Source organism: Chrysoperla carnea, chromosome X (genome assembly GCF_905475395.1).
Source record: "Chrysoperla carnea chromosome X, inChrCarn1.1, whole genome shotgun sequence".
Lineage (NCBI taxonomy): Eukaryota > Metazoa > Arthropoda > Insecta > Neuroptera > Chrysopidae > Chrysoperla > Chrysoperla carnea.
In genome coordinates, this window is record NC_058342.1 from 28,612,825 (window position 1) to 28,634,161 (window position 21,337).

At 30.4% G+C, this 21,337-nt stretch overlaps 2 protein-coding genes across 2 annotated transcripts; one reads left to right on the plus strand and one right to left on the minus strand.

The window, feature by feature from the left end:
* Positions 1 to 7,473: 7,473 nt before the first annotated feature.
* LOC123302283 (gastrula zinc finger protein XlCGF52.1-like) lies at positions 7,474 to 11,323 on the minus strand. The gene is made up of 3 exons (XM_044885150.1): positions 10,929 to 11,323; positions 8,472 to 9,529; positions 7,474 to 7,989 (listed from the first exon to the last, which is right to left on the minus strand). The coding sequence occupies exons 2-3, from the start codon at positions 9,518 to 9,520 to the stop codon at positions 7,983 to 7,985; spliced, it is 1,056 nt and encodes a 351-aa protein (XP_044741085.1). The 5' UTR covers positions 9,521 to 9,529; positions 10,929 to 11,323; the 3' UTR covers positions 7,474 to 7,982.
* A 4,627-nt stretch (positions 11,324 to 15,950) lies between these two features.
* LOC123302088 (60S ribosomal protein L19) lies at positions 15,951 to 19,262 on the plus strand. Its single transcript, XM_044884873.1, has 5 exons — positions 15,951 to 16,023; positions 16,202 to 16,242; positions 16,432 to 16,538; positions 17,887 to 18,050; positions 18,858 to 19,262. Exons 2-5 carry the CDS (start codon positions 16,238 to 16,240, stop codon positions 19,179 to 19,181), a joined length of 600 nt encoding a protein of 199 aa, XP_044740808.1. The 5' UTR covers positions 15,951 to 16,023; positions 16,202 to 16,237; the 3' UTR covers positions 19,182 to 19,262.
* Positions 19,263 to 21,337: the final 2,075 nt, after the last annotated feature.

The window sequence follows — 21,337 nt, forward strand, 5'->3', positions numbered from 1 at the left end:
TATATAAATGTAATATATGTCCAAATTTAAGAATAATAAAATAGTTGTGCTTAATTAATTTAAAAATAATTATTGATCACAAGTGATTCTCACGCCGCACCGGGTCAGCCATCAACCAGCACACCGCTTAGAAACAAGAAAAAGAAAATCAAGGCTACCGCACCGCACCGTACCGCACGTACAATGTTAATAATTTTCATGCACGCAACAATAAATAAAAATGCATTTGTTTTAAGGTAGTACCAGCATGAAATCACTTTTCGACAGATTTGGCCGAATTTTTTTTCTCGGGTTTATAATAGCTTTATTTATGAATTCCTAAAATTTCATAATTTTTGACCGTTTAGATCGCGAGATATTTAAAGACAAAGTTCGCGATTTTGAGGGTCATGTCCCATTTAAATCATGTAAAATGTCCGGTCTCTCCAATTATTTTTTATGATATTATTATATATTGAAGAAAAAGGTGGAAAAAAATGTTTATACAATACAATTCTAAAAAAAAAATTTAGAAATTAATTTTCACTTTCGAGATATTAATTTTGACGTAAATTGATCGAAATTGGGACGTTGGCATAATTATTTCCCATTTTAAACGGTCAAAATTTCTGAAACTTTGGGAATTAATAGTAAGCATTATTAAATTCTTAAATTTAATTTTTCGTTAAATTCTGTCGAAAAAAAAATTGTACCATTGCTTTAACATAGAAACTGCAAATACCATGCTGGTACTACCTTAACAACAAAAGTATGTATGTGAGATATTTTGGTTGATAGTTAAATTTCATTGATTTACAAAAAAAAAGAAGTAAAATATGTTATGGTAGTCCTTTCCGTTTTTCGTACTTAGTACCTCTATATAGAAATTCGATGCGTCCGATGTTCTATTCTCGACATTTCTTTCATAGTAAATGGTTGGCCATTTCGGCTGCCAGATCACTGTAGTGTGTATCAAGCGGAAGTGATGGCTATTCATGAGGTTTGTCAATGTCTAAGACTGAACACCCTTAGGTGCAGGGACATTACAATCTTCACCGACAGCCAAGCGGCTCTAAAATCCTTCAGCTCAGTCTATCTAACGTCAAAGGTAGCACAGGACTGCCGTACGTCCTTAAATGAGCTGCCGGAACAAATGAATGTAAACCTGATATGGGTACCGCGACACAGGGACATTCCAGGAAATTGTGCCGGACACAAGCATCAATAGATACCCGGGAGTTCCATTTGCGAACTGCAAGTTACTCCTGAAAGAGGATATCCTGAAAAAGGCCTATCTTAGATGGAGGGAAGAACATACTTGTGGCACTACAAGACAGATATGATCTGAGTACAATCGCAGGTGTTCCGCAAGTTCTCATATCTGGGTGGCAAGCATGCTGAACGCTTAGGCCTGGTGGTGTATCACGAATACTGCAGGAGCTGTCACAGTGGTGACGAGGAGGAGACAATGTCTCATCTTCTCTGTCACTGCCCAGCTCTTGTCATTTGGGGTTTTAACCCCCAAACCCCCCCCCCTTGTTCACCGGCCTGGCCATCACTCTTGTAAACTATCTAACTAAATAATATGTAAAAATCAAATTAAGACAGATATGATCTGAGTACAATCGCAGGTGTTCCGCAAGTTCTCATATCTGGGTGGCAAGCATGCTGAACGCTTAGGCCTGGTGGTGTATCACGAATACTGCAGGAGCTGTCACAGTGGTGACGAGGAGGAGACAATGTCTCATCTTCTCTGTCACTGCCCAGCTCTTGTCATTTGGGGTTTTAACCCCCAAACCCCCCCCCTTGTTCACCGGCCTGGCCATCACTCTTGTAAACTATCTAACTAAATAATATGTAAAAATCAAATTTTTTTTTTAGTGAGAGGTTAAAAATTAGTGCGGACTCTAATAATAGTCGTTTTCATAGCCAAATGAGATTCACCACTCTAGAAAATTTTATTGTATAATAAACCCTCCCCCCCCCCTCAAATCTTCAGAATTCATTTAAACGTATTTAATTAACATCTAAAAAAATTAAGCCTTAACTGAAAATTTGTACCCTGTTAGTACTTCCTTAAATTATGATACAATTCTAAAAAAAGTTTGGTGTAAATGGGTTGTATAACCTCTATATTAATAAGTTTTGTACGCGGAGGTCATCATATTGTTCACACCTTTTTTTGTATTGATGTATACCTAATGTTTACGGAAATAGTAGTTTTGTAAAATTGTTAGCATGCGAATAAATTTTAACAGATGATAAAGGTTTTTCTACATTTGCTGATTTAACTTTCTGATAAATTATAACAATAATTTGGGTTTAGATTTTAATTAAATGAATTAAAACCCATACTTATAAATAAAATTGAAATTATGGGTATAATTTCCAAATTTTCGATTTCGAAAAAAATTGGTTTAAAACTTAATAAAAACAAAAAAATTATGATAAAAATGGGATTCAAAAAAAAAAACTGCAGTAAATTACAAATTTTTATTTCATTTTTTTTTTTATTATTAAAAAGTTTGTACAGTTTTAAATTTTACAAAATACGCTTTAAATTTGTTTTATTAATAAATTTTAAATTTTACAAAATACACTTTAAATTTGTTTTAAAAATAAAAAGTTTATACAATTTTAAATTTCACAAAATAGGTACACTTTGTTTTATTAATAAAAAGTTTGTACAGTTTTAAATTTTACAAAAGACACTTCAAATTTGTTTTATTAATAAACAGTTTAGTTTACAATTTCAAAACTAAACGATTTTTATCTCTGACACTGCACTGTAATTTTGGCTATTGTTGTATACTATAATTTTGATTGTAGCCTTTTAAATTTATAAAATTTTGAAATTTTGATAAAAAAATTAACAAACAAAATCAGAGAAAATTCGAGTATAAATCATTTGCTCGCAAACTTTTTAATCATAACACATCTTCTGATCCGTTTTGTAATTGAGCAGAGCCATCTGTAAATTACTCTCATACTAACAATTGAGTGCAACATGGGTTTGCAAAGCTTTGATTTTCTACTCCTAAATTTTCTCTGGTACAAATTTAAGAAAAGCTCAAGAAATCACATGATGCGTTAAATTTTGTCCAACGTTAGATCCGTCATAATTCCAACACATCACATAGTATTGCAATATTGAGTCTAGTTTGAGTAAACAAAACTTTTAAGGGATATGTTGAACGAAGGCGAATTAAAATTTTCGACGGTATTTAACGTATCCTGTAGCTTCTCTTTTAAACGATTATAATTAAAATTTTGATAAATATTTTTTTGTCTACAATTTTTTTAACCAAAGTTTTAAATTTGTTTCAATGCAATAACTAATAGTTTGTATAAGACATGAATAAATAGTATAGATCCATTACTTCCAAAATGAACACGATCAAATTTTGGCGCACACAAAATAAAATCGCATTGGATAAAACTAAACAATCCCAAGTATATAAAAATTGGAAAATTCTATGCCAAATAAAGATAAAGATATTATGAATCATTTTTTTCAGGTAAAAAACTACTATTTGACTGTAGAACATGGTTATATTTTTTAGGCTGAAAAAAAAAAATTACTGAGTTAATTGTTGAAATACCATGTATAGACAGTGTTGATTACTCATATGCCACACATATATAACTGATATTCCCTTATAAAACATACTATACAATTTGCGCTCTCACAATGATGTTTACGAAAAATGTTTCAAACAAAAGTTGTATACTTTTTTTTAAGGAACATATTTTATACTTAAACTTTTATTCTATCTATAACGGTTTACAAGATGGATCCATAGGATCCAAGACCTAATTGACCTGTTGCTCATTTACGAACTCGATCTCACTTTTTACGTCCTCAGCACGCTATAAAAATTTCAGCTTGATATCTCTTTTTTTTTTAAGTTATCGTGATGACAGACGAACAGACGACAGACAGACAGACATACAATCGGAAATGGACTAATAAGATGAATAAATCAACACCTGTATCAAAATTTGAAAAATTAAAATACAAGCGACTAAAAATATAGTCAAATTAGCAGAAAAATTTCATTTTCCACGACGAAAACCCCCGGAAATTTAAATTTTTAATTATAGAAAAGCTGAGGGTGCAAAGCGTGAAAAACCGTACAGTATTATGATTCCATGAGATAATTTTCACTATTTCGCGAGCGTTAAACTGAAGATCTAAAAGTACTTGGTTTCAGTACTGGTATCTATCATGGATATTTTTCATACCGTTCCCTTTAAGACCTTCACTATTTTTCTATGATCAATATTTCAAAGTGTTGAAATACCCCAATGGAAAAAACTTTGAAATACCCTAACACCCATAAGGTATAAAAGCTCTACAACAATACGTTAAACCAAGGAGGATTTTCTGAACAAAAAATTCTGGATTTAATTTTGCAAACAAGTTTCGACAACTTATTTCCCAAAAATTATGAATTAATAAATTTTAACTTACAACGAATTGTACGAAATAATTTTAACAAGTCTCGCAATCGCCACAATGAAAATTTTTGACATCTGAAAAAAATAGGAAATTTTGTATAAAGTGTTATAATGTCTTTTGATTTTCATACAAAATTTTCATTTACCGAAATTAAAACTTGTAACTTATAATTTTAAGAAGTCTCGCAATCGTCACAATAAAATTTTTTGACATCTAAAGAAAAAAGAAAATTTTTATAAAGTGTTATCTTTCGATTTTCATACAAAATTTTCAATTACCAAAATTTTACTTTTAGCTTATAACTTGTGCCCCCACTGAAGAAAAATATATGATTTCTATAATATATAAAATAAAATAATTTTTAAAATAAAAGTAACGATTCGCGATACATATATCCCCAAAAATATTGCGATTTTCTAAATATTCTAAAAAATGAGTAAACCGAAAATAAAATAACAAAAAATATACAAAATAAGTGCATAGCCACCTACTACATCTTTTCAATTGTTATAATTTTTATTAGGGTTCCGTTTCCAAATCAGGAAAAAAAAGAACCCAGTAAAATAAAAATTTTAATAAATTAGTTTGTTTTAGTTTTCGAACATTATTCGAAGACTCATTAGTTGAAGCTACCTACAAATTTTTAACTGCCTTTCTTTTAAATTTTTGGAAAAAATGCACACCAAAGTTTCATTCTAATTTGCGCCCTCGCAGGACATCAATGATATTTACAAAAAAATGTTTCAAATAAAAGTTGTTATTTTTTTTAAGAAACAGATATTATATTTAAACTTTTGTTCTAAACGAAAATGGACTAATTATGTGATTTTATGAATACCTGTACCAAAATTTTATTATTATATTTCTTAGTGTTACAAACTTAAGACTAAATTTAATATACCTTCTTATATATTTCATATATACAGGGTATAAGAATAATCTTTAAATTTTTATGATCGAATGTTACTATTTTAGCGATTCCTCTGCTATTGAAATTTCAAATATTCACCAAAGAAGAAAAAAAACTATAATGTCATTTGAAACTTAATATTCAATTTCCAACAACCTTTTTAACGATTGAAAAAAAAAACAAGTGATAACAAACAATTGATTGAGTTAATTGTTGAAATATCATGTATAGACCGTGTTGATTACTCTGTCACATTACACATACATACATGTTACACATATGTAACTGATATACCCATATAAGAATACAATTTGCGCACAATATGCGCTCTTACGGGTAGACAGTAATGTTTACGAGAAAATGTTTCAAACAAAAATTGTTTAATTTTTTATAAGGAACATTTTTTACACTTAATTTTTAGTTCCTTCTCTAACTACGGACCCAAGACCCAATTGACCTTGTTGCTCATTTACGAACTCGACCTCACTTTTTACGTTTTCAGTGCGCTATAAAATTTTCAGCTTGATATCTCTTTGATGACAGACGGACAGACAGACGACAGACGATAGAAGACAGACGGAAATGGACTAATTAGGTGATTCTATGAACACCTATACCAAAAGTTTTTTCGTAGCATCAATATTTTTAAGCGTTGCAAACATGGGACTTAACTTAATTTACTATGCATATTTCATACACATGGTATAAAAATAATTTATCCGTCAGTTTTACAATTTTATCGTAATTAAATTTTCTATCTTTCGCTATTTAATACATGCAATGGAACCCTTTTCAATGCATATATGATTACACACTTGTCTTATTTTTATTCTGATGTTTACAGTAGCGACATCTATTAGAGTTTGCACGAACTACAATATTCAAATCTATAAATTCTTTTTTATTTTCAAGTGTATACAAATAAAACTTATTTATTAATAATGAATTTATATGTAATAATAATTAAATAAATGGCTTGTATCCATGATAATGAATACACTTATAGAAACAAATAATAAATAAATGACACGGCATTGCCAACCAATTAAATAATATGGAAAAATAACTATTTTGCCTTGACCACAATTTTTTAATTTTTTACCTTGAACATAAATCATATTGTAATTAAAATATTATTTAATAAAAAAACATTATTAAATAAAAATTGATACGAAGGGATAAACATTTGCTGTTATTAATCTCTTGACCAATTTGAACCTGATACAATTAGGTATTCATTTATAAAAAATTTGAAGGGTTAATTTTTTAAGAGTTAAGAGCCGAAACCTTCGAACATAGACCTCTATTTGTACAACCACCAATTTCACAAATAGCGGGAAAACATTATTATTTCAAAGCTAATTTTATGAATACCAGTTTTACTTCAAATAGATAATTTTTGCTCTTCCCATAAAATGTACTAACTTTTAATTTATTCTAAACCAAAATTATTTCTAGACAAATTTTAGCCCTACTTTTTAAGAAGCGATGAATGGAGTATTTTTCATATATTTATTGGCTCATTATTATCAGAAATGTTTCCACTGTATATTTCGAAGTTAATCAGCGGAAAATGTTTTGCAGTTGCCAATCGATTTTTTGTAGACCTTCAGCTTAGCTCAAATCCTAGCCAGTTGTCTCATCGAATTAAGATCATTAATAAATCCCACTTACTTTTCCTAACTAATACTTACTTTTTGCCCTATTTCATAAAACTCATTCTTATTAAAATGCCAAAAAATGTTCCCTTCGGGGTACGCGTCCCTCCAATTTTAAAATTGGTTTCACCTATTATTCACCATATTTCCTTTTTCAGAAAAAAATTCCATACCATCGAAAATAACAAGGCGTAAATTATTGGAAAATTACCTAAACCGAATTTAAGTTATGTCTTAGAAAAAAATACACCATGATGTAATCTATCCTCCCATGAATCTCTCAAAAAAAGCCTTCAGGACCTTGAAGCATAATTTCAGCTTGATCACTTTGAAATTTGCATTTCCTTAATTTTTCTTTTAAATAAAACAAAAATGTAAATAAATGTGTAAAATTTGTGTCGAAAATATTTATTAAATATAATTTAACATACATATTGTTACACCTAAAAAAATAGCGACCATATTGGTCCCAAATATCTTCAAACAAAAATTTTACTTTTAATAGAACAATTCGAAGACAAAAAATGTTTCAAAAACAAGTAATTTCCGTTCCAACGGTTTTAAGATAAACTTTGTAAATCAAAATGCAGTCAAAATTTTAACAAATCGATTCTTACAACGAATTGGCAAGGTCCTGACTCAATACAACATCGGATAAAGCGACATATCGGTTATAGCCACTAACCATAATTAGAATTAGTCATCTAAAACGACAAAATCAGAATCCATAGTTTGAAAAATGGTTTTTCCATATTAAAATTGAAGATTCCCTTCCTGTCAAGATAAACAAAACCGTTGCGTTACAGTAATAAAAAGAAGAGACGAGTTCAGTGACAGTGATAGTTCCGAGTTCAGTGATAATTCCTATAGATCTCCACATCGGAACTTAATAAGTTTCATAGTAGGCGGCAAAAACTTATTTTTTGTTTGCACTGTTGTATAAATTTACTTTGCTATGAAATCGTTTTTACGCTTATTCTCTAAGGGGGCGTCCATAAATTACGTGAGATGATTAAGGGGGGGAGGGGGGTCGAGTCATATATCATCTAATCTCACGTTGGGGAGAGGGGGGTCTCGACAAATATCACGCAATTTTTTTTTCTGATTGAAACAAAAAAATATTATACTATTTTGTTGAATTTAATCCAAATTGTATGTACATGTTTAAAATTTAATCTTAAGCGTTAACGTAATATGATTAACTTTTTATTACATTTATAACTCTCAGCAATATTGATTGGTAGTCTTAACTAGTCGTAAATAAAAGCACAAACCAAATTGTTTTTTTCTTTTTACAATAAACAATCTAACGCGTTTACGTAATAAACCCACATTCTGAAAAATCTCACGTGAGATTGGGGGACGGGGGAGGGGGTTGACTAAAACCTCACGACATCTCACCAAGGGGAGAGGGAGGGACAGAAAATTTAAAAAAACACCTCACGTAATTTATGGACGCCCCCTAACGTGAATCCGTTTGTGCTGACTTAATTTATTACGTCTATTAAATTTTTTATTACAGATATCACACGAAAATGGTTTTTCTTCAGTATGAATCCGTTTGTGTTGAACTAAATTACTTTTAATATTAAATCTTTTATTACAAATATCACATGAAAATGGTTTTTCTCCCGTATGAATGAACTTGTGTCGGATTGAAGTGCTTCTATCGGTAAACATTTTATTACAAATATTACAAGAAAATGGTTTCTCTCCAGTATGAATACGTTTGTGTTGAACCAGTGTGCTTCTATCGGTAAATGTTTTGTTACAAACATCACATGAAAATGGTTTTTCTTCAGTATGAATCCATTTGTGTCGCACTAAATTACTTTTGATATTAAAAGTTTTATTACAAATATCACAAGAAAATGGTTTTTCTCCAGAATGAATCCGTTCGTGTCGAATTAAATTGCTTCTATCGGTAAATGTTTTATTACAAATATCACATGGAAATGCTTTTTCTCCAGAATGAATCCGTTTATGTTGAGCTAAAGTGCTTTTATCGGCAAATTTTTTATTACAAATGTCGCATGAGAATGGTTTTTCTCCAGAATGAACCCGTTTGTGTCGAACTAACGTGCCTTTATGTGTAAATTTCTTATTACAAATATCACATGAAAATTGTTTATCTTTAGTGGAAATTATTTGCGATTCTAATAAAACACTTTCATCTAATATTTCTTCTTTGATTATTATTTCTGTACTTAATTGTTTTTCCAGTTTAATATTTTCATAATTCGCTTTGTATAAATATTCTTCATTTTCATTAATTCGTTCATGTTTCACTCTAGCACTGCCGTTTTCTTCCATTGTGACATTATCGCCTAATATTTCATTTTCCATTGAAACGTTGTTTTCAAATTTTTCATTTTTAATATTTCCATCTTCGATTTTAACATTAACCTCCAATATTTCATTTATAATTCGCTCATCTTCCATTATAAAATGCTCGTCTATTTCACTTTTAATTAATATTAATTCAGTATTTGATTGTTTCTCGAGTTCCATATTTTCTTCCTTGATTAATAAATTATTATTTGAATAATTAAATAAATTGTTTTCCATTTCGAATAGGGTCAAGGCGGCAACAGTGGTTCACTTTTTTTTCAAGCACCCCTCACTTGACTTAGAAGATTGCTAGGAAGATGCAAATAGCAGTAGTGTATAGTGTAACTAATATATATTGAGTATTTAAATCGATTTAGTTCAACAGAGTAACATGTTGGGAGATAGGCAGTGTTTAAAAAAAAAAACTGTTTTGAGCCACTTTGTACTGGGGGTCGGATACAGTGAATAGGCCCTCAGTTTACAGTGAATCAGGCAAGTTCACAGTGAATCACCAATAATATAAGTCAAATAATAATGCTGTTTTTTTAATCTAAGCAGTCTTTATTTATTCATTTTCTGGAATTGTATTAGTTTGCTTAAATAAAGTGACTACTTCTGGAAAAATTTGGCAGTTCATCAACCCTATTGGAGTTACAAGCCCAAGAGTACACGGAAGTGTATTCTTTATCATGAAATCCTTATCGTTTTTTCTAGGGAATACCATAACTGGGGTAACGCTACTCCACTCGCACTGATAATTCAACAAGTGGTAACAAGTGTGCCTCTTTCACAACTTGTTACTTTGCCTATATTTTTACGACCTTTTGGTGCGATTACTTTCTGCGGTTTTTGGACCGTGATTGTAGAAGTTTCGTCCAGAATAAATATTCTTGTTCCCTCTGCAAATGCCGAACTTCGTTTCATTTGGTTTTATAAGTTGTTTCCTCAGGTTTTGTTAAAGTAAGTACTGGATTTCAACTTTTAAAATTTTAAAGACAGTTCTTTCCTGCCATTTCGTTTTTTTTCCATGAATCTGGCATTTTTAAATTATTGAAAAGAACCTTCGGCATTCCTTCGTACTTAATCCGTAAAAGAGTAACGCACAGTATTTAAAATAATCTCAACATTTTTTCTGGCTCTTCACTGAAAACTTTATTAACGCTATAGTTTGGCGTTAAACGAGCATAAAAATATAGCATTTTTTTAATTTTCTAATAGTAAAGTAATGTTATTATTAGTAGACATAATGAGTACACAGTGGAGCATAAACCACTGTGACCTCAAGTGATTTGAGCCACTGAGTACAAAACCGCCATTTTGGAATTAAGCTACACCACGCGCCGCAATTTTGCGTGAGTGGAAGTTCAGTATTTACCAAAATAATGTCAATTATACTTATTTTCCAGTAAAACTAATAATACCTTGATATAGCGAAATTGTGATATCTACGCATAGAAAGGCCGCCTAGAGCATGAAAAAGTTAGAACGATATCTCTTATAGTTTCTAAGCAATGCCTACTGCGCCAGTGTTCCCGCTATAGCCACTGTTGCCGCCTTAACCCTACACACTAATGAGTAAAATACTAACTCTGATACTAATGTGCTGCGACTGCCAAACTTTTTTATCCTGACTAAACAAGTTTATCCTAATTCAAATAAAACCCTTCACCTAATATTTTATCTTTGATTATTTCTGTATTTAATTCATGTTTCATTTTAGCACTGCTGTTGTTGACGTATTGCTTCTTCCATTGTAACATTGTCTTCTAATATTTCATTTTTAAATGTTCTGCTTTCCACCGTAACTTGTTCCATTTTCTATCGTAACGTTGCTTTTATAAATATTTCATTTTTAAAGGTAATATAAGGGTTATAATATTTCAATTATAATTCGCTCATTTTTTGTTAATATAAAATAATTTTCTACTTCACTTTTAATTATTAATTACGTGTTTAATTGTTCATTGACGAACAAATGATTATTTGAATTATGAAAATAATTATTTACCAATTTTACATTTGTTACTTCCTTGTTCCTAACCTCAAATCAAATTACTCAGGCGTTGTTAAACTTTTTTAGCAGAAAAATTTCTGTGGATTAGTATTAGGCTCTATACGTATGGGTATGATCGTCCGCCATTTTGGATAATATCAAAAAGACTGTAAAGACATGACATGACTTCACATTACTTTTCTAATGTGAAGTTTTTTTAATGAATTTTATATTTATTTTACCCCTGGTAACCGACGTTAATACAATTTCATAGAATAAAATGGATATTTTTTTTCGAAATCAATTCATCTGAGAGAGGCTTTCGCCATTCACACAGAATGTGTATTACAGCTTCCCCCTCTTCATGACAAAATCTGCGGAGATCATTCTCTGAGAAACTGATTTTATGTATATACTTTTTGAGTTTATATTGGCCAATAATTTTCGGATAATTTTGCCCTAGTTGCACACGCTCTGAGCCCTTTTTCCATAAACAGCTTTTTCGAATGAATCTAAAAGCCATGAAATAAAATTGCACCCGAGCGAAGACAACAATAAATTGTTGGAAAATTTTGTGAATCGAAAATTCGATCACATTTCAAAATTATCTGTCGGAAACCAATACCATGACGAGAACTCTCAACGTACCTGCTCCCTTCAGTCCCCAAAAAAGCCTCCGGAACCTTGAAACACAATTTAAGTTTGATACCTTTATCACCTCCACTTCCTTGACTAAAGTGAATAAACTCTAAGAAACGTTATTTAATTTTCTTTTAGTTTTTCTATTTTGCTAACTACAATGTTTACGATAAACTTCAAAGTTTTCTATCTTGTAACACATCTTTACTAAAAAGTGTAATAGCATTGTGATGCAACTCTGTCAAATCTAAAATTACTTAAAGAATTATTTTAGAAAATAAAATTTGTTGGATAACCAAAAATAATGAAAATTTATGTGAAAAATATTTATTAAATATAATTAAATTGAACATACATATTTTTACATCTAAGATAGCGGCTCTTTTAAAACTAGGGCTGGATTAGGTAAACATTTAACAAAGTAGGCAATTAGATATTTGCATGAAATTTATTTTTCGAATTTCTTAACAAAATTTGAAATAAATCGTAAGCGAGATGATAAAAAGTGAAATTAAAATTAAAAAAGGCTATGAAATACGAATGATATAAGCATTTTAAAGACAGATACTAAAAAGAGAAATTCGATAAGAACAATGAAGTCAGTGTTTCATAACTACGCCTTGTTAAATTGTGTTTTGCTAGAATGAGCAAATTGCTATTCAAAACAAATTTTTTCTCGGCTGTTTGTTACATGAATATCTTTTTAGTAAAAAAAAATCATGCAAATACCCAATTGTCTATGGGCCCCACAATGTCCAAAATGACTTAGGAATACGATTATCAATCAGTGCCAAAAAAATAATAATTCGTAAAGCACAAATAAAAAAAGTTAGATGGAAAAGAATTATTTGTGTGAAAATATACATTAAACAAATTTTGTCAATCAATTTTAAGAATAAAAAGCTAAACTATGTTTATCTTTTGAAAATACTTAATCTAAAAAATAAAATTCAAGTTCAAAGGTGCTAAATTTGTATGAAAAAAAAAAAAAAAATTATATGAGGACACAAACTGCAAAGTTTACAAAATTATAAAAGACTAGAGGATCAATATCTTTTGTCTTTTCATTCAATGAAAAAATCAGACGAGTGTAACAGGTATAGTTTACATTTTTTCATACTCGTGGCGCTGACATCTATCTTAGCGTTAAAATCGAATAAACACATACGTAAACATGCCATTTATAACAACATCGGGTCCCCATAGGACACGATCCAGAAGGGGGCGAGCCGTGCAACCACTCGGAACGGCAAAAATGTGGGATTGGGTTTCGTTGGGTTGAGAACCATGAAATTTATTTTGCTATGAAATCGATTTTATGCTTATTTTCCAATGTGAATCGCCTTGTGCCTAAGTACAGAGCTTCTATATGTTAATTTTTTATTACAAATATCACAAGAAAATGGTTTTTCTCTTGTATGAACTCGTATATGTTGAGCTAAACTGCTTCTATCAGCAAATTTTGTATTGCAAATGTCACAAGAAAACGGTTTTTCGCCAGTATGTAACCGTATGTGTCGAGCTAAATTGGGTTTTTGTGTAAAACTTTTATTACAAATATGACATGAAAATGGTTTTTTCTCCATATGAACTCGTTTGTGTTGAGATAAATTGCCTCCTTCAGCAAATCTTTTATTGCAAATGTCACATAAAAACGGTTTTTCGCCAGTATGTAACCGTATGTGTCCAGCTAAATTGGTTTTTTGTGTAAAATTTTTATTACAAATATGACATGAAAATGGTTTTTCACCCGTGTGAATGCGATTGTGTTGAATTAAAGTTCTTTTTTGTGCAAATGTTTTATTACAAATATCACAAGAAAATGGTTTTTCTCTTGTATGAACTCGTTCATGTTGAGCTAAACTGCTTCTATCAGCAAATTTTGTATTGCAAATGTCACAAAAAAACGGTTTTTCGCCAGTATGCAACCGTATGTGTCGAGCTAAATTGCTTTTTTGTGTAAAATTTTTATTACAAATATGACATGGAAATAGTTTTTCACCCGTGTGAATGCGATTGTGTTGAATTAAAGTTCCTTTTTGTGTAAATGTTTTATTACAGATATCACATGAAAATTGTTTAACTTTAGTGGAAATTATTTGTGATTCTAATAAAACACTTTCATCTAATATTTCTTCTTTGATTATTATTTCTGTATTTAATTCTTTTTCGAGTTTAATATTTTCATAATTCACTTTGTTTAAATGTTCTTCATTTTCATTAATTCGTTCATGTTTCACTCTAGCACTGCCGTTTTCTTCCATTGTTCCAATTCGTTCACGTTTTCCTTTAGCACTGTTGTTTAGTATGAGTATTGCTTCTTCCGTTGTAACTGACACATTGTTTTCTAATAATTCATTTTTAAATGTTTCACTTTCCACTGTAACACTTTCTTCGAATATTTCATTTTTAATTGTTCTGCTTTCCACCATAACGTTGTCTTCAAATATTTCATTTTTAATGGTTCCATCTTCCATTCTAACATTATCCTCCAATATTTCAATTTTAATTCCCTCATTTTCCATTAATATAAAATGCTCTTCCATTTCACTTTTAATTATTAATTCCGTATTCAATTGTTTTTCGATATTTTCGTCATTGATGAATAAATGAATATTTGAATTATCAAATGAATTATTTGACATTTTTATGTTTTATTTCTGTTTATGCAAACTAAACTACTTAGCATGAAGGTTATAAAGAAGGAGAACGATCGCTACGTGTTAAAGAATTAGCGCGTCTGTCCCTGAAAATTTGTATAATTTATAGTTCATTTTTCAGCCACCAGCCGCACTGTCATCAAGAAGTAGCATCTGCGAAGTTAGCTGTTTATGAGTACAAGTAGATGAAGTTAGTTGCATAATGTACAAATTGATATATCATTTCAAATTAGCGCACAACAGCCCGCTTTTATACTGCTTAGCGGTCGCAGCGCCTCACTTATTTTATCCATATTTCGGGGACAATATTTTCTATAGCGATCGTTCTCCTTCTTATAACTTTCATGCTACTTAGTAAACCCCCCCCCCCTTCCCCTAGCCAGATGTATGAAACGCAGTTTTTGTATTATAAAGTAGACATTTTTTATTTTCTGAAACACGTCCCCTCTGTCGTAGCTCGACTGAAAGCTTTTGAATTAATCCCCTCCGACCCCTGACCGTGTTACGGGGTTAAAATGAATGCTCTCTAAAAAAACCGGTCAAATGCGAGTTTAGGGTTTCGTACTTTTCATTTCTTTCATAAAAGTATTTAGTACAATGTTATATCTTGTTTGATGGTACGGAATCTTTCGTATGCAAGTCCGAGTCGTGTAATATAAGTTTAATTCTAAGTCTGTAACGCTGAGAAATATTAATGACAAAGAAAACTTTGATGTAGGTGTTCAGAAATTCACTTGATTACTTAGTTCTTCTCCGTTTGTCCTTCTGTCCGTCTGTAAAACCACGATAATACAAAAACGAAAAGAAATATCGAACTGAATTTTTTATCAAGGCATAAAAAGTGAGTTTGAGTTCGTAAACGTAGCTTTTGCAACATAGGTCAATTGAGTCCTATTTGGTTCGCAAATCTTGTAAACTGTAAAAAAGATAAAAAATAAACAACTTTTGTTTGAATGTTTAAAAAAAAATAAATTTTAGTATTTTTCCAAAGGGTGAAATTAAGGCAAAACTTTAGTTTCTCCATTTTCTCCAAACCTATAGCTGAAGGTTTCAAATATGTATTGATCCCTTTTGTTTCATAAATTTTATATTTAATATTCAGTTTTTCAGTTTATTTTTTAAAATAAACACCATGATGGTTGTATCGATTATAATTTTTGTCGGAATTATTATAAATTAAATTGTTTTTTTTTTTTTGTATGTATCTAAAAACAAAATTATTTTTTTCGCGCTTCAATTTTCGAATAATTTGAAATTGAATTTGTTTATTGTTTAAAATCAACTCCGCTAGATGGTAGCATCATAGGACGCAATCGCATACAGGAAAGATTATTTGTACATAAAAGTTTTATCAAGTTCCTTTCTATTTCAAGTTGGGTGAATTGCACGTGGTGAGTAGATTTGGGTTATAAAGTGTTTTTAAAAAAAAATTTATTCAGTGTATTAACAAAATAAAAATTTATTTTCTATTTATTTATAATCAAAATAGTGTCTAAATAAAAATATTAAATTCGTGTTTTAATTATTATTTTTTTAATTACTAAAATACTTGTGTTTTTTTCTTTATAGGTTCGGTCGCCATTGTATTGAGACAACACCGCAATCATGAGGTAATTTTATTTCATTTTCATTTAATATAATTTAAAAGAAAATATTAATTTTGTTTAAAAAATGTTCATCAATATTGTATCGAAAATATATGTTGCACAATGTGATGAAAATTTAAAAATTTTATGTGTGTGTGTGATAAAAATTGCATATGGAATTTTTTTCTAATGCATGGTTTTTCTTTTTTGCAGTTCGTTGAAATTACAAAAGAGGCTTGCAGCCTCAGTAATGCAATGTGGTCGCAAGAAGGTTTGGTTAGATCCAAATGAAATTAATGAAATTGCTAACACAAATTCAAGTAAGTTGGAAAATTACAATTTTTTGTTTGTTTGTCAGCGTGGTAATCCATGAAATTTTTTACTTTACGTGAAAGCTCCAATATTAACGGGTAATGTTTGTTGGGGTCATCATAATTAATTTGTATGTTTTAAAATTCGTTTGAAACGATAGATTTTAATAATTGACTCAAAATTTGAAACATTGAACAAATTTTTTTTCACATTTGCAGTACTTTCTTAAATTTAATATAATTAATATAAATGTAATCACGTTTTCTACAAGTTTGAGAAAAAATTGGCCCATTTTTGTAAGTTTTCAATATTTCACAACATTGTGAAATATTGTTGTATATGTTGAATGTTGGGTAGGACTACAATTTATTATGTGAAAATTGTTTTTCACAAAAATTGACTTTTTCATATTGTTTTATGGGCAACGAAAATCATGTGTTACCATTTCAAGTAAGGATATACGAACTTTATCTAATGGCTAACGTTCGTGACTTCAAAAAGGCCCCAGAAAATTGTTTTTCTCTGTCATTGTTTTCATTCACTGATCCACAGGTTAGTCATACCTTTAATGGGTCGGGTTGGCGCGAGCCTGTGATTTGTTTTTCGGTTTTTTGATTAACATTGTGAAAACGTCCTCCATTCGCTGATCCTGAGAAAATCTGAGAAAAATTTCAAAAAGGATAATCTATCAAATCCAAATTATGTTAACGTAAGACTCACGCTAAACACGTGATAGTGTCCAAATAACCACACTCGTTTTTTTTTCCGGAAGGGTTTAAGTTGAGGTTTAGAAGCTAAAAGTTTTACTTCGTGAGGTCACAATAAATCGAAGAAACAATATTTTTCTCAGATATTTACCTCTAAATTAATTCATTTAAGGCCCCTTAAGGGTCGATAATTGTAAGAATGGGAATTATCATATAAAAATATATAAAAACTACATCTGGCCCCCTGTTTAAAAATTTATCTTGCACATGTCATATTTTATTACATTTGAAATTTTTCGAAATATTCAGACGCAAAAATTGATTAATAATCTACTTAGGTAACGACAGTCAAAATCGGTTGCAATGACCCAATTGAAAAATTCCGACAGTCCCTATACAGGGAGTCCCTCGTTTTAAACTTGACATTTGCAAAAAAAAATATTTAAAAAAAAAACCAAATAATTTTGAGCATTTGAAAGCATCGCTCAATTTCAAATCATTTGTTTATAATAGAGCCATCTGCTTTTGAAAGGTTTAAGTATGAAGTTTCGTATTTTAAGTAAAAGGGAAGATTTATTTTATCGAGGTTTTACTATAGCCGAAGTTGCTATAGAAAAATGCTAAATGTATTCTATTTCTTTAATTCTAGGACAAAATATTCGTAAATTGATTAAAGATGGTTTAATCATCAAGAAACCAGTAGCTGTACACAGTCGCGCACGTGTTCGTAAAAATACTGAAGCCAGACGTAAAGGACGTCATTGTGGTTTTGGTAAAAGGAAGGGTACAGCAAATGCTCGTATGCCCCAAAAGGTAATTTCAATTGTTTTTGTGAAATTGGGATATTTTGTTTGTTTTAAGTCTTAAACTAAAATTGTTTGAAATCGATCCGACAAATCGTTCTTCATTTGAGAATATTGACAATACCTCAGAAATCGAGTTTTGGGTACTTTTGAGTCAAATTTAAATTATTCACCGAATTTGATGAAATTTTGGTACATAAAGTAATTTAGGCCCAGAAAATGAATAAAGTTGAGTTCATTTGATAATTGGATACATAGTTGCTTGGATGTCCTCCAAAAACCGATAAGAAGAACGATTTTTCGGATGATTTTCAGGGAATTTCTTAGAAAATATTTGCTCAATATTCAATTAAACTGCGGCTTTAATCTCTAATTTAATAAAATCAGAAATTTACTTGAAAATTGAGAATTGCTAGGGAATTTTAAATGTTGATTATTGTGGCCACCCTTTTGGTGCCTATCGTAAACAAAAATGTGAAATCGTTTGTATGGGCCAAGTAAGCAAGGGTTTTGGTGGTTTTTGGCACTTTTTTTGGAAGATAAATTTATAATTTTGAAGGGTTTTACATGATAGTCACATTATTGGAAAACCAAGAAATGTCAGAGAATTCAAATTCTACTAGAAAATCAGAGCATTCTTTAAAAAATAGAAATATCAGAGAGTTTTTAAATTTATCAAACTTTTCAAATTTCTATATTTTTCGAAAATAATTTCCAAAACAGTCGAGTTTTTGCTATTGCCATAGAAAAGTCGCGAGCATATTTTTAACATATTTTTTATTTAAATCGATAATCTATTGTTTTTTATTTTTGCTAGGACTTATGGGTACAACGTATGCGTGTTTTAAGAAGATTATTAAAGAAATATCGTGAAGCAAAGAAAATTGACCGACACTTATACCATGCTTTGTACATGAAAGCAAAGGGTAATGTATTCAAAAACAAGCGTGTCTTAATGGAATACATTCACAAAAAGAAGGCAGAAAAAGCCAGAAGTAAAATGTTAAGTGATCAAGCTGAAGCACGTCGATTGAAAGTCAAAGAAGCACGTAAACGACGTGAAGAACGTATTGCCACGAAAAAACAAGAACAATTACAAACATATGCGCGTGAAGATGAAGCAGCCATTGCAAAAAAATAAACTTTTAAACTGTAATTATAAACACACATGAAATTTATAATTTATAGAACATAAATAAATTTTTTATTATTTACAGTTTAATTTTGGGTTTTTTTTATGTTCACCCCCTGTAATTTTACGGAATGTTTGAACCTCTGTAGAAGTCATTAATCGAAATGCTTCCAAAAAATTAAAATTTTGTAAAGGGCTACAAAATATTCGTTTAACAGAAAGTTTTTGAAAAAAATAATTATAATTTTCGAAGTGCGAAATGTTTCTGTACAAATTTTCTGAAATAACACGCCTTTGAGAGTTTCTGACGTGACAATTTGTTTCCTGAGGAGGAAGGTCTTTGTATAAGATAAAATGGTAAAGACCTAATGAGTATCAGTATGAAAAGGTTTTCGAAAAAAAAGCTTTTTTCGCAGGAAAGCATCGATTTCGATAATTATTAATCGTTCACTAATTTGAAATGAATCTCACACTCACTAGAGTTACGAATTCGATTTCTGCCTTTACAACGAAAGAGGAAGGGGCTTCACAATACAGGTGTATGAAGTAAGGTGCATCCAGGCTATTAAAATAAATGAGCTAAAATATAGTCAGCGAAAAGTAGGTATCACAATGGGCGTAGGTATCATGTGGAAAATCATAGGCGTAGGTATCGTGAAAATTTTTGGGCTGCTAGTATGGGTCATATCTTGGACGTGCCCAAAATATTGTGTCGTGTGCCATTGGTTCGCCACTCCTGGTCTACATGAACAACACAATTTATTACTATAACAAGTGTGTTAGTTTTAACGCTTGCATGTCTTATTCGATAACTTCTATGATTTTTTGTCCGATTTGGTTTTTTACGATGTTTAAACAAAAATTTATGAAATAAGAATTAGATAAAACTTAATTATCAGCTTCTTAATTAATCCGTGGATACAGATCAAAACTAGTCAGCACATTCTCCAAACGATATTTTTATTTTGGAAATTTGTTGAGCTGGTTAAAATTAAGATCCAAATCGTATCCGTATATTATGCAGATTTGAATGCCGATGATCCGTAGTTGCCGCATCACTAATATTATATATCGAATTCGAGGGTAGCGTAATTGAATTATTTACTTACCTTGAATTTAATACTTCAAATATAATCACATGCTTAAGTCTTACCTGAAGTTAGTTAATTATCAGCAATCCATTCAATATTTTCGAAAGTAATTTATTTATTACTATCGAAATGAAATGCTTCTGAAATGAAAAAATAATTGTGATTTGTTTCAAAATGGCAATTGTAGTCCACAATGTAACTTTGTGATCGGTGACGTGCCCAAAACATTGCATCGTGTGCCATTGGTTCGCCATTTCTGGTCTATATGAACAACACAATTTATTAGTACCAAGTGTGTTATTTTTCTTCAAATAGAATTAGTGATTCAGAAAATTAAATTGAGTTATCAGTTAATAAAAGCTATTCACAACTGAGAAATTGTACTTTTTAAAAAGTTATGACTTACCATCATTACCAATAAAACTAATTTTGTACATTTTAAAATTTGAAAGAAAAGGCCTCTTTTATTCGATTGTTTCAGAGAGATTTTCATTTTCACGTACATTTTCATGAGTACTTAGAATCAATAACTTAGTCTGGAGTGATATTTTAATCCAGCACATACTTTTTTTACTCTTAGTAAATCAACTTCGCGCCACCTGGTAACGCCCTTCTTAGATTTGTCTTCTAACCATTGCGGGACTCCTCAGGATATCAATTTTTTCAGTAGTTTTTGTCAAATTCGAGAATTTTAATTGGTTTCCAATTTCGATAAAACTCAGTACATAAGGTAATTTTGATCCAAAAAATTCAAAAATCGGGTTCATTGGACGATTAGAGGCGCAGTTTCTGAGAAAGTGGCACTTCATAGTGAATTTTTGGCAATATCTCCGAAACTATGCATCTAATAATCAAATTAACCCGATTTTTGAATTTTTTGGGTCGAAATTACCTTTTATACTGAGTTTTGTCGAAATTGGAGACAATAAAATTTTTTCGATTTTTTGCGATTTTTCTAAGGGGTACCCCTTAGAAAAAAATCGAAAAATTCGAGAATTGTTTTTGGTTTCCAAAATCGATAAAACTCAGTACATAAGGTAATTTTGACCCAAAAAATTCAAAAATCGGGTTCAT